Source organism: Ahaetulla prasina, chromosome 7 (assembly GCF_028640845.1).
Source record: "Ahaetulla prasina isolate Xishuangbanna chromosome 7, ASM2864084v1, whole genome shotgun sequence".
NCBI lineage: Eukaryota > Metazoa > Chordata > Lepidosauria > Squamata > Colubridae > Ahaetulla > Ahaetulla prasina.
In genome coordinates, this window is record NC_080545.1 from 13792068 (window position 1) to 13806277 (window position 14210).

At 48.0% G+C, this 14210-nt stretch overlaps 2 protein-coding genes across 4 annotated transcripts in view; one reads left to right on the plus strand and one right to left on the minus strand.

Annotated features, from left to right (window-relative positions):
• The window catches only part of LOC131202088 (zinc finger CCCH-type antiviral protein 1-like), a 33892-nt gene extending 31133 nt beyond the window's left edge, over positions 1-2759 (plus strand). For both annotated transcript variants that reach the window (XM_058190654.1, XM_058190655.1), the window contains one exon: positions 688-2759. In XM_058190654.1, coding sequence (XP_058046637.1) covers positions 688-968 — 281 coding nt within the window. In that variant the 3' untranslated portion in view covers positions 969-2759. The remainder of the gene's footprint in view (positions 1-687) is intronic.
• Positions 2760-3626: 867 nt separating this feature from the next.
• The window catches only part of TTC38 (tetratricopeptide repeat domain 38), a 31374-nt gene continuing 20790 nt past the window's right edge, over positions 3627-14210 (minus strand). The window contains exons 10-14 of one of the 2 annotated variants that reach the window (XM_058190670.1): positions 11829-11910; positions 10304-10469; positions 8018-8177; positions 5095-5168; positions 3627-3991 (exon numbers count right to left, since the gene is read on the minus strand). In XM_058190670.1, the coding sequence (XP_058046653.1) occupies positions 3898-3991; positions 5095-5168; positions 8018-8177; positions 10304-10469; positions 11829-11910 (576 nt within the window). In that variant the 3' untranslated portion in view covers positions 3627-3897. The remainder of the gene's footprint in view (positions 3992-5094; positions 5169-8017; positions 8178-10303; positions 10470-11828; positions 11911-14210) is intronic. The other variant, XM_058190669.1, reaches the window with a different exon arrangement.

Here is a 14210-nt window from a genome sequence, read left to right on the forward strand (position 1 = left end):
TAGTTTGGTTAGAGCAGGGGTGTCAAACTTGATTTCATTGAGGGCTGCATCCGGGTTGTGTTTGACCTTGGGGAGCCGGGTGGGCATGGCCAGCTTGACGTCAGTCAGTGCTCCGTTTCTGGCCATGATGGCCTCCTGCGGCCCGTGAAAACGGAGTTCGGGAGGGCCCCTCCTGAGCTCTGTTTTCACTGGCACAGTGCCGCAGGAGGCTGTTGTACCAGAAATGGAGCCCAGGAAGCCTGTGTGTGGTCCTCCTGAGCTCCGTTTTCCTTGGCAGAGAGCTGCAGGAGGCCGTCGTGGCCAGAAACGGAGCCCAGGAGGCTTGTGTGTGGTCTTCTTGAGCTCCGTTTTCCTTGGCAGAGGGCTGCAGGAGGCCGTCGTGGCCAGAAACGGAGCCCAGGAGGCTTGTGTGTGGTCTTCTTGAGCTCCCTTTTCCTTGGCAGAGGGCCGCAGGAGGCCGTCGTGGCCAGAAACGGAGCCCAGGAGGCCTGTGTGTGGCCCTCCCGAGTTCCGTTTTCACTGGCAGAGGCACCGCGAGCCGGTCCTTCGCTGTTTCCAGATCTAAGCATGCTGTGGGTTGGATCTGGCCCACAGGCCTTGAATTTGACACCCCTGGGTTAGAGTCAAGTAATCGTTCTGTCTGTGTGAAGCAATTTGAATGTGTCCTCCCCCCCACCCGCTTTTCAGGAAGCTACTTTGCCAGAGATGCCAATTATTCAGACAACTACTGTCCGGCGAAGGACGATGAGAAGGTGATGTTTCTAGCTCAAGTTCTAGTGGGTGAATTTGTCGTGGGGCATCCGATATACACTCGCCCACCAGCGAAATTGACCGACGTGCTCAACTCTTATGACAGCTGTGTGGATAACACATTAAACCCATCGATCTTCGTCATTTTTGAGAAGCATCAGGCTTATCCGGCCTATCTTATCTTTTACAGGGAAGAAAAGAAATGTATTTTATCTTAAAAATTTGCCTTTACATGACCATAATCTTCTTAGCAGTTTAAATGCCTATGGCCCTCCTTTTCAAATCAATCCAATTTTATACAACCAATATATACCTTCATAGGAGTGTGAAAGGCTGAATCGCTCTTGTTGATGGATAGAAACCCGACTCTATTTTTATCACAAAGATGTTTTAAGAAAGAATACCGAAAATTTATAAAAATAATAATAATAGGGTTTTAATCCATTTTTACTAACTTTGTTTCTTAGTAAACAAAGTTTTTGTTCCCCTTCAGCCTTTAGCTTTTAATATATGACGTTTATTATGGATGGGTGTTTAATCCATCAATAAGGTTGGACAAACTATATTTTATTCTTTTGTCCTCCTAGACGGATCCAAATTGTTATTAACTGAAGACATACAGTGAGTGATTATCAAAAGACACTCCTGTTCGCTCCGCGTACGAGTGTAAAGTTCACATCAGCGATAAGGTCCAGTGGTTTGAAAATATACCTGTGGTTCTGGATCCAAGATTAAAAGTTCTTCGTTTTCTATTTCACCTAACACAATCATGCTTCTATGCATATCATCCTCATCCTCCACTTTCTCTTTTAATGATTTGATGTAACGCTTTCTAGCAATTTTCCAATTTCAGCAGTTTTGTATTTTCAATTTAGCAAGCATGTGATTCCTCGCTTTTTCATTTTAGACAAGATTAGTAGTACATTTCCTTGTTTTTGCGTATTTGCCTATGGATTATACAACATGAATATTGGGAAAATGCGATGCTAAATTTTTGCAATTTGGCTGGAAAAGCGTCATCGTGGTAATAGAAGTGCTAGGACTGGGGTTGGCGTTAAACCCTAGATATCAAGGAACATGCAGTTGTGCCTTATAAAGAAAGCCTCTGTCACTTTATAAAGCTAATCCTTGAACCTATCACCCTTTTTGTTTAGTGACTGTTCAAACTCATAGTGGTCCTAAATGAAGAGATTTAAGACCCAGACCTGAAGTTAACAGCTGTTGCAGTGCCGCTCAGGCGGTCAGAATTCGGGGACTTGGCAGCCTACTCACAATTACGACTAAAAGGGCACTTTAACTCCCACCATCACCTGCCTTTGCCCTCCATTTATATGAGCCGCTGCTCTGCACTCCACCATCCTAGCTGACCTCCTCAATCTTGCACCTACTGCTGATGAGGGGAGCTGGGCCTGGCTCCTGAGCTGGACTTTGGCTATGGAAAGAAAAATCAATGCCAAAATCAGTCTGAAACCACAGCATACCAAACTAGGCGCTGCTTTGGGGTTTTTTTTCTTTCCCACACCTGGCACGCCTCATAGCAGTGGGAGTAAGAAAATGGCAGAGTGCAGGTAGCAGGGTCTTGGAGTATAAGGTGCAAGGGAGACTGGGATGAGATAGCCGTGGCTTCTGGCGGGGGGTATTGCCAGTAGTCCCCGAATGATGAGTTCTAGAGCTGCCCACCACCCCACAAGGCAGAGTATCCAAAAGGGACAAGATGGAAGAGAGACGAGTGGAGTGGGGCAGCTGGAGATAAGCCCCTTACCAAGGCTCAGGGCTGGGTGAGACGTAACAAAGTGACTTGGCTCGGTGTGGGTAGTCACCTAACGACTGCAACAGGGAGAGCTTGATTGCTGTCGTAAGTCGGTGTAGTCACGTAATTTACCATCACTTTGTTCGGCAAAAGAAATTCCAGTTCCTGTTGTCTTGAGAGCTTATGTAATGATTTTTGTACTTTTTTTTTTTACTTCCCTGCTAAAATGCTTCATGAATAAAATGTTAATTTTAGCAAATGAGTCATCCTTTTTTTTTTTTTTTAATGCTCCTCATGTGTACATTGGGGCAATTTGCAGATACACATCCTTGAGACATACTGTCGTGTCCCACTCCTCCGCTGACGGCCGGGTCAGGGAAATCCGAATCAGGCTTGCCTCTGAAGCTCTGCCCAAAGTCCTAGCAAAGTCCTCAGAGCAGGCAGGAGACCAGAAAGTGATTTCAGCAAGATAAGTTCGACTTTGCCTGACTCAGAGACTGCCAGAAAGCAGATCCTTTATATAGGCCATGGGGTGTGGCTCCATGACTCAGCACTCATTAAGGCCTGCCCCTCCCTTCCTTCTGTTGCCTCCGCCTATCCAGTCTTCTGATGCGAGGGTCACTCCAATCAGCAGCTGTTGGGAATAAACTTTCCTCAGGCTCACATGCTGTGGAGGAGGGGGAGGGGTCTAGCTGCTCCGTTTGCCTGGGCATGGAGCCAGGGCTGGGGCCGGGAGGTGCTCCCTCCTCTGCAGCCTGCTTGGGCATGGAGCCAGGGCTGGGGCCGGGAGATGCCCCCTCCTCAGCCTGTCTGGGCATGGAGCCAGGGCTGGGGCCGGGAGGACATTCTTCAGCGTTCGGAAGCAGATAAGCAGACCCCGGCTGCGGTGAGAGCGGGCAAGACACAACACATACACTGTTTTAGGTCCTCCCCTCAGGATGGCATTGCAGGTCAAAACAACTAGACACAGTTGTTTTCCTCTCATGCGATAAATCAAGGACCGCCTATTTTGGGGATAGTGGAAACGTTCAATGGGCAGAAAAGGTTTTGGTAGTGCTGCTTAGTGACACTTCTATGCTATGTTTCTGCGCTTGCAAACATGTTTGAAATCTGGAATTTAACCTTTTTCAAAAACAGGCAATAAATTTTGTACTTTCTGAGTAACCAAATGTTTATTTGATAGTTCTGCGGCCCAAAGCTTTTAATTTTTTTAATTGATTTTTTTAAAATCACTTGATTTTTTTTAAAATAGTATTTGTAAACCGAGATGGGTCAAAACTGAGCAAGGGTAAATATTTCCAGATATTGTTTTCCGAATAACGCATAAATTCCTTGGATTTATGCAAGTCTGGACAACAACAGTCTCATGGATTTAAAATCTTAATATGATGTTGGGTTTAGCCCACGGCATGAAGACCTACTGCTTTCCTCATCAGGCGTTCAGTTAATGGAGAATTTGGTCTGAATTCATCACGTTCTATAAGGAGGCATCTAAAGAACAAAGGGACAAGGCTCTTAAAACATTGAACAGAAGAACTCTTTAAATAGCAACAGCACTTAGACTTATATACTGCTTCACAGTGCTTTACAGCTCTCTCTAAGCATTTAAAGAGTCACATATTGTCCCCCTAAATCTGAGTCCTCGTTTTACCGACCTCGGAAGGATGGAAAGCTGAGTCAACCTTGAGCCGGTGAGAATCGAACTGCTGGCAGTTGGCAGAATTAGCCCTACAATGCTGCATTCTAACCACTGCGCCACCAGGGTTCTAAACCCTTAAAACCCAAAGCATCATTGGAGTTGAGGATAGTTGTTAGCTTTTTTGGAAACATTAAAATGGTTTCGATTGCATTTCCAGGCAGATACAATTGAACTGCAAGTTTGTTAATAGCAGGGGATGGGCTAATAATCATTCTCTGCACATCTCTAATAAATGTGAGTCTGTCATGAACTGTATAGGCCCGTGATGGCGAACCTCTGGCACGCGTGCCACAGGTGACACGCGGAGCCATATCGGTGGCCAAGCGAGCTCAGCTCCAGTGCGCATGCATGCGCCGGCCAGCTGATTTTTGGGCCTTCTGGGCCCATCAGAAGTCACCAAACAGGCCATTTTCGGGGTAGGGAAGGCTGTTTTTGCCCTCCCCAGACTCCTAGAAAGGCTCTGGAGCCTGTGGAGAGTGAAAAACAAGCCTACTGTGTCCACCGTGTGCCAAAAGCGGGGGAAGCGCAGTGGGGCGCATGCGCGGGGGGGCATGGGGTATAGAATTATGTGTGTGGGCAGGCGTGCATGCGACCCACCCCCCACGCTCCCCCCAATTTTGGCACGCGAAGGCAAAAAGGTTAACCATCACTGGTATAGGCATTGGAAATAAAAAGCGAAAAGTTCTCTGCCTTCTTCCAAATAGCAACAGATGTTCACATCTCCTCCAAAGAAAATGATCTCCCTTGCTATCCGGTGGCGACTGCAGATCTTTCCACCATGAGCCAGTCAAAATTTGAATCCCTGCTCCTCCTCCTGATTGCAATCACGATTCCCTTCTACGTTCATTGCTACCTTTCAACCAAGTAAAATCCAGAATGTGGTACTTGTACTTACCTAGCAAGTCTTTGGTTGGCTTTAGATTTAGATTTTAAAGCAGCATGAATCAGCAACTGGCCAATCAGATCTCTCTGGAAGAGAAGGAAATGTAGAAGAGACGTTATTTACCCCTAGCAAGTTGACTGCAACGTGAGCAACTGGAACCGGTTAGGTGTAAATGCAGAGAAAATTTGCAGCCCACTTCCGTCAAGCAGTTAGGCAACATGGAATTAGAAATGAAAGGAGTGTTTTTTTCCCCAAAATTAAACATAAGCAGGTTCCCTTTTTATTTTTTAATCAACGGCCGCTGCTATGGGCTCTAAGGAAATACTACAAGGTGGAATGTGGAGCTCGGGATGAATTATATTCACATTTGCTGCTCAGATTGGTAAATCCTCAGACTGAGTGGAACATCTGCAGAGGAAGGTAGGAAAAAGTCAATATATTGGCCAGGACAAAGCTCCATGTGGCCTGTCGGCCACCGGTCCCTCCAGCAACTGTATTAGAGGAGCAGGAGGCATGGGAGTTAGGGTCAGCATCAAGGCAACCTGAGAGCTCCGAGGGGGAAGAGGGAATGGAGCTGGCAGAGAGAGAGAGAGGGAGGCAGAGGCTGGGTTGTCCGTCAGCCCTCAGATGGAGAGTCGACAGCCCCCAGGTCTGGAGGTAGCTGATGAGGAAAAGGCAGAACAGTTGGGTCCAGTCCCTGATGCGCAGAAGGCAGAGGAGAGGAGAGCAGTGGAAATCTATGGGATGGTCCTTGGGACGGAAGAGCCACCGCTGCTAGCGAAGCCCCACCCTAGCTCAGGGGGCGGAGATGAACAGATGTGAAAGACAACTATTCATCATCCAGAGAGACAGACAGACTTTTTAGCCTGCATTGAGAGACAAACGTTTTGCAGGGGCTGCCGGCGCTCCTAATAAAGGAATCTTTGAATTAACTTCAGCAGGTTTGTCGTGTTCGGGGAGCTAGTTCAGAACACTCCACCTCTTTTTATGACATACATTGTACACGCAAAAAAGAGGTGGGCTTTTGATCACATGGTCTTGGCCACCATCTTGACCTTTTTTGACTCCCCCTATGGATAGCCCCTGCTTAGAATGAACTGGCCAATTAAGAGGAAGTGCCCCCCTAGTTCTGTCCTCCTTCGCCTCCATCCGAGTGATGGCTTAATTAGCCGGCACTATCAGCTCTGGCAGCAGAATAGCGAACGTCTGCCAAGTTCTCTGATATCTCCCTCGACGCTGGTGAGTCACTTCAGCTCTCTGTTAATCAGTTGATTTGCCAGCTACGAAGAGACACAGCAGTGCTCACTGCCTTTATATCCTGTGTGGTGTGGCTCCATGACTCAGCACTTCCTAGGCCAGGCCCACCCCTGCTTCTGTTGTTCCCTCCTTTCCTGCCTACGAAACCTAGGATCCAACCAAGCCTGATTGCTATCAGCTGGGTCTGAAGGCGTGACCTGGGGGGGGGAAGAGTCAGGGGACGGAGGCCTCATTATCTCTTCCACCTGGCCTGCTTCTGGCTCCTGGAGCTGAGCCAGGGAAGCCGGTGCTCCCGAGGTAAGTCCTGACGGCCCTTCCCCCTCACTTTCCAAGTCACTTTCTGGCAGCAGGCCCAGCTCGGGGGGCGCAGACACAACACCCCCTCTCTGCTTCCATGAGCTAATTCCATTGCGTTCTGAGTTAGCCATTTTCTTTCTCTCCTTTAAAAACCAATGTAACTAGTAATGCAGAGGTCATTCTGGACAGGAGCTTCTACAAAACCAACAGTTTGGGAAAAGAGAAACAAGGAAGCAGCACAACGCTTGAACAGCCTTTCCCACGCAGGAGAAGATTGGCAAGCCCAATTCCTAAGTGAAAGAAAGATGAAATCAGGACAGGGGGGCAATTCTCAGGAAAGCTATAAACTTAAGAATTAACAGTGCAGAGAAGCAGCAAGCTGACAAATCCCAGAAAAATTCGAAGGAGAGTGCAAAATGGGTGTTCCAAGTCCCACCAGCCAGCTAAAAGTCCTCCATCTTGCACGCGGCTTTTGAGGTGGAAGGGCCCCGGAACCAGGCTCATCTGACATTTTTGAGTCTTCACTAATTGAGTCTCCAAACCTAATTTATGGATTTCTCAGTCATTTTTGATTTATATTCTGTGTGTGCAGGGGTGTGCTTCAAAAATTTTAGCAAGGGGTTCCCTGCCTGGTTGCTGGGTGGGCGTGGCCATGGTGGGCGTGGCCTAGTCAGCCTCCTGCACCACAGTGGGGGGAGGGAGTTTGCCCTCCCTGGGCTCCAGAGGCTTTTCTCGAGCCTCTGGGAGGGCGAAAACAGCCTCCCCAGGCTCCGGAGGCCCTCTGGAGACCTCCACGAACTTCCAGTAGGCCCGTTTTTCGCCCTCCTCAAGCCTCCGTGCGCACCCTGCACTCATCTACATCCAAAATGGGCCGCATGGGGACTCCTGGGAGGGAAGGGGAGGGGAGGGGAGGGGTGAGCAGGGCCATCCAGGAGTGGGATTAGCAGGTTCTCGGAACTGCACAGTATCTTAGCTAGAGGTTCTCCCGAATCCCTGCGAACCCTCAGCAGCCCACCCCTGTGTGTGTGTGTGTGTGTACACATGTGCAGGACACTACTTCCTGAGGTTCCATACAGCAGGGGTCTCCAACCTTGGTCCCTTTAAGACTTGTGGACTTCAACTCCCAGAGTCCCTCAGCCAGCAAAGCTGGCTGAGGAACTCTGGGAGTTGAAGTCCACAAGTCTTAAAGGGAACAAGGTTGGAGACCCCTACCCCACAGGATAAACCAGTATTTCTCAACTGAGGCTACTTTGAGATGTGTGGACTTCAACTCCCAGAATTCTCTAACCAGCATAATTAAAGTGGCCCAGGTTTGGGAAACACTGGGATAAAGGAATAAAACGCTTATGAAAAAGCCGCCAAAACCCAGCTCACTTCTCACCTGGGCATCGCTCCCTCCTATTTTAACCACCTGATATCGAATGGGGTACAACAGTTCCACTGCCTTGTCATAACGTCCTTGGTCAAACTCCACAAACGCTTGTAGAAGAGGCATTCCCAACGTTGGAGCCAGGCTCAGCTCGTGATCTTCCGTTGGAGTCCTAGGAAAGACGTGCAGATCGGAAGTGACCGTAGGAAATTAACCACTTAACCCTGAATGAAAACATTGGCCGCTGACGCTGCAAGGCCAGGGAGTCCAAATAAAGTCCAAAGCAAAGAATTGTCCAAACCTAGCGAGATGTCACCGAAGGTAGTCCTTGACTTACAACCGTTCATTTAGCAAACGTTTGAAATTACGACACTGAAAAAAAAAAAAAGAGACCACTGAGCGGAGGTGGCGCAGTGGTTAGAGTGCAGTACTGCAGGCTACTTCAGCGGACTGCTAGCTGCAGTTCAGCAGTTCAAATCTCACCGGCTCAAGGTTGACTCAGCCTTCCATCCTTCCGAGGTGGGTAAAATGAGGACCCAGATTGTTGGGGGCCATAGGCTGACTCTGTAAACTGCTTAGAGAGGCCTGTAAAAGCACTATGAAGCGGTATATGTCTAAGTGCTTTTACTATTGCTATCAGGTCTTGCACTTATGACCATTGCAGCATCCTGAAAGTCAAATGATAAAAATTTGGGCCCTTGGCAACCAAGCATGTATTTAAGCTGGATCAAGCTCACATGATCTCCATGGTCACATGATCAAAATTCAAAAGCTCAGTGTTCTGTCCCCCTCGCCTCAGTCCAAGCGATGGCTTAATTAGCCAGCACTATCAGCTCTGGCAGCAAACTAGCGAGCCTCTGCCAAGTGTGTCTGTTATCTCCCTTGATGCCGATGAGTCAACAAACAGTACTTCAGCTCTAGTCAAGCAGTTGATTTGTCTTCTATGAAGAGGCATAGCAGCCCTTGCTGCTTTTATATCCTGTGGGGTGTGGCTCCATGACTCAGCACTTCCTAGGCCTGCCCCACCCCTGCTTCTGTTGTTCCCGCCTCTCCTGCCTATGAAACCTAGGGTCCAGCCAGGCCTGATTGCCATCAGCTGGGTCTGGAGGCGTGGCCTGGGGGTGAAAGAGTCAGGGGACAGAGGCCTCGTTATCTCCTCCACTTGGCCTGCCTCTGGCTCCTGGAGCTGAGCCAGGGAAGCCGGTGCTCCAGAGGTAAGTCCTGATGGCCCTTCCCCCTCACTTTCCGAGTCACTTTCTGGCAGAGGGCCCGGATCGGGGGGGCGCAGACACAACACTCGGCAATTGACTCATATTTATGACCATCACAGCGTCCTGGGGTCATGCGATGGCCTTTTGAAACCTTCTGACAAGCCAAGTCAATGGAGAGGTCAAATTCACTTAACCACCATGTTGCTGACTTAACACCTGCAGTGATTCACTTTACAACTGTGGCAGAAAGGTCGTAAAATGGAGCAAAACTCAAATTAGCAAATGCCTCACTTAAAAACAGAAATTTGGGGCTCAGTTGTGGTTGTACGTTGAGGGCTACCTCTACTCTGATCGAGAAGGTTGTAAAACTGGGTTCGACTCACTTAACAACTGTCCTGCTTAGCAACAATATTCTCCCAATTTATGGCCTTAAGGACTTTCTGTAGTTCTTGGATAAGAATAGCAACCCCCAGGCTAGTCTGGAAAATAAAAACACACTCTCTATTGACTTTATGAACAGTGTTCCTCTTAAACACCCCACATGAAGCCCTAGAGCAGGGGTCTGCAGCCTTAAAAGACTCAAAGAGTCATTTGGGCCCATTTCCAACAGAAAAGAAAACATCGGGAGCCACAAAACCTGGGTGGGCGTGGCTAACTCGATGTCACTCATTTCCACCAGTCACATGACCTCCTAGCCATGCCTACCCAGCCAGTCATTAGGGCAGAGAACCAGTTGTTAAAAAAACCACAAAACCCTTTTGACATCTCTCTCTCCCCCTCCCTCCCTCCCCCATCTCTCTGTATCTCTCTCTGTCTCTCTCTCTCCCTCTCTCTCTGTATCTCTCTGTCTCTGCCCCAGCCGCTTCTCCATCCCCCGCCATCGCCCTTACCTTCTCAGGCCAGGCGAGGAGTGACCGGGAGGGGAGGGTGAGGGGCGGGGCCAGCCAGTGGTGGGATCACCCAGCAAGGAGCCAGAGCAGAGGGCCCAAAAAGCCGCATGCGGCTCTGGAGCCGCAGGTTGCTGACACCCGCCTTAGAGAATAGATAAGAACAAGGCAGTCTGTTGTTAGCATTGTGAGTCACTTACTGGACTAGGTCTTGTAAAGTGGTCAGAAGCTCATTGGAAGTTTTTTGATCCTGAGCACCTAAGGAGGCCATCAGAATGTGGGCATCGTTGAAGATCAAGATGTGGTCCTGCGCATGTTTCTTCGTCATCTGGTTTACTGCTTTCCACCTGTTGCCCACCTTCACCCCTAGGAATAAAGGAGATTTTATTACATTATTTATTTTATATCTGTAAGCTGGCCAGAGTTGCTGTGAGAGAGTTGGGTGGCCATATACATTTTCGACAGAAGTAATCGCTTTGTATACTTTGGAGTTATCTTCTTCTGCTGGGGGGATTATTCTAAGCCAGGCAGTCTCAGGATGAAAACTAGTTCCCTCCCCGAAGACAGACTTTGCTCTACCATCTCCCAACTTGGCGGTGACAATTTTCTTCTGCTCCTTTTTGGCAACCAAGGACTGCCACAGATTGCCTCCCCGAAGAGAACGATGCTATTCTCCCTCACCCCAACTGCATGTCCTGAAGTTCAAGGCAACATTTGCGTTGTTGTTGGACTGCCATCTTGTGATTATTTTGTGGTTATTTTTGCATTGTTTTGATTAATTTGTTGTATTCAGTTGACGGAGCTGAGCAGCAGTAGAGTACAGTAGAGTAGGGTAGGGTAGGGTAGAATAACAGAACAAAATAATAGAATAAAACAGAACAGAATAGAATAAGAACAGAATAATAGAATAGAATAGAATAACAGAACAGAATAAAACACGGTAGAGTAGAATAGAATAAAGGTTAGTGTAAAGTTTTTCTTCGCACATATGTGCTAGTCGTTCCTGACTCTAGCGGATGGTCCTCATCTCTGTTTCAAAGCCGAAGAGCCAACGCTGTCCGAAGACATCTCCGTGGTCATGTGGCCGGCAAGACACAACGCCAAAGGCGCACGGAATGCTGTTACCTTCCCACCAAAGGTGGTCCCTATTTTTCTACTTGCATTTTTTACGTGCTTTCGAACTGCTAGGTTGGCAGAAGCTGGGACAAGTAACGGGAGCTCACCCCGTTATGTGGCACTAGGAATTTGAACTGCTGAACTGCCGACTTTCTGAGTGACAAGCTCAGTGTCTTAGCCACTGAGCCACCACGTCCTTTAGAATAGAATAGCATAACAGAAGAGAACAGAACAGGAATGGAATGGAATGGAATAGAACAGAACGGAATGGAACAGAACAGGAATAAAACAGGAATAGAATGGAATGGAATAGACTAGACTGGGATGGGATGGGACGGGACGGGATAAAATATAACACAACAGAATGGAACAAAACAGAATAATAACTCAGTTCCTCACTCCGCTACTCACTCTTGCCAAATTAAACACAACTCACCAATGGGACATCCAGCTGACAGCTTCCAACACTTGAAACTGAACCAGCTTTTTTTTTGGACAGGGAATATAAATATCAGCTTAAATTGTAAAGAAGAAATTGAAACAAAATGAAGGAGATCTTTTCCGGAAAACATTTAGATAATATACGTATGAAATCTCTTTTTTTTTTACCTTCTAATTCAAGCCTATATAACATGGAACTGTTGTCAACGATATCCAACATGGTCCCACTCTTCTGTAAGCTGGGAGCAATCTGCAAACCCAAAATCATTAAGAGTTTAGATGGAGCTATTTGGAGAGGGAGGGGGGGGAAGAGGAGAAGAGCATCTTCTTGAACTGTTCAGTTTCTTCAACAGAGCTATCAGAATACCATGTTTCCCTGAAAATAAGACCCTGTCTTATATTTTTTTGAACCCTGAAATAATTGCTTGGCCTTATTTTCGGGGAGGTCTTATTATTTGGGGGGGGGGCGTGGAGCAAGACGGGGCTCCTTTTACCATTTTACCTGATTTCCAGCTCTGTCTCCCTAATCCTAACCAGAGGAAATGGCAGAGACTGGCTACGCATGCATTTAAATATTTTCAGGGAGGACTTGTTTTTGGGAGGCTTATTTTTGGGGGGCTTATTTTTGGGGGGCTTATTTTAACACCTGCGCTCAAAAGCCTGATTGGGCTTATTATCCGGAGAGGTCTTATTTTCGGGGAAACACAGTAGTTTTTCCTCTTCCTGTAACCTTATTCCTACTTTGCATTTTCTTTTCAGCTATGATTCCTGTTTAAAAAGAAGGATTCCATAGGAGAGAGAAAAACCCTTTAAATTAAGAGTCAGGCAGATTTTATACATTTCTTCAGGGTCTAGACCTGGCTATTCCAATCCTAAATGACAAATAAAGTGCACACGCGCTAGTAATATCAAAGGAGAAGTGCCCTGAAATGATACTGGCTACCCACAAGAAAATGGGCCTCAATATATTAAGTGTACAGGAGATCCACAAAAACCGCAATTTCCTACGGCACAGACTTTTCTTCTCGTGCACGTTTCTCAGGCTAAGTGAGCAGTGACTCATACGAAGGTAGAATAGGGCTGTCGGAGCTTAACTGCTGAATCTGGACAATCTCTAAATGGTAGTACAGCAGGGGTGTCAAACTCAAGGCCTGGGGGGGGGTGGCGGATCTGGCCCACGGGTTGCTTAGATCTGGCCCGCGAGGCTGCCCTGGAAACAGCAAAGGACCGGCCTGAGGTGCCTCTGCCAGTGAAACTGGAGCTCAGGAGGGCCTCGTGAGCTCCGTTTTCGCTGGCAGAGGGTTGCAGTCCCAGCTGAAAACGGAACTCACAAGGGCAACACATGGCTCCCCCCAAGCTCCGATTTTGCTGGCAGAGGGTTGCAGGAGACTGTCGCAGCCGAAAACGGAGCTTGGGAGCCCGTTTTCGCTGGCAGAGCACTTGGGCCACCACAGGCGCCCCTGACACGAGTGACATCATGCTGTCCATGCCCACCCCGGCCCTCTGAGGTCAAACACAACCCCGATGCGGCCCTCAATGAAATTGAGTTTGACATCCCTGCAGTAGAGATACCGAGATCTCCACAGTAGTGATATTCATTCGGCTCTATCTGGCTCGCGCGAACCGGTAGCAGTGGCTGACGGATGCTCCGCCCACCAGCCCGGAGGTCATCACATCTCGATTTTGATGATCTGCGCGTGCACGGAAGTCCCTCCACATGTGCTGAGATGGCACATCTGAGAGAAGCAAGCGTGCACGCTCACATTTGCGAACCGGTAGCGAAGGGAAAGTGTTTACCACCCCTAGATCTCCAACTCCAGAGAGAACGCTAATACCCCAGGTTGATTTAATAAGTAAACAAAAAATTAACTCCACTAACGCACGGGTCCCCAACCCCTGGGCCGTGGACTGGCACCCATCCATGGCATGTCAGAAACCGGGCTGTGCAAACCAGCGAAGCCCCATCTGTGGGATGCAGGCAGCAGGCAAAACCACACCCCTTCTGGTCTGCGGAAAAACGTTTCTCCATAGAACTGGACTCTCATGCCCCAAAGGTTGGGGACCGCTGCTCTAGTGGTCACCTTTAACAGAGATTGGGTAACCTGGTGGTAGAGAGAAGTGTGTCTTTACTCTGAAAAACTCTCTTGTTGCCTACTCAGGAGCATGTGGTAGAGCCGCGGTGGCGCAGTGGTTAAGAGTGCAGTACTGCAGGCTACTTCTGCTGATCACCGGCTGCCAGAAGTTTGGCAGATCGAATCTCACCAGGCTCAAAGTTGCCCCAGCCTTCCATCCTTCCGAGGTGGATAAAATGAGGACCCAGGCTATTGGGAGTAATAGGCTGACTCTAAACCTCTTAGAAAGGGCTGTAAAGCACTATGAAGCGGGATATAAGTCTAAGTGCTATTGCTATATATTGTTTAAAAAGGAGCACACATTATGTAATAATAATAATAATAATAATATTTTAATTTTTATACCGCCCTTCTCCCGAAGGACTCAGGGCGGTGAACAGCCAAGTAAAAACAATACAATATATTACAATAAAAACTG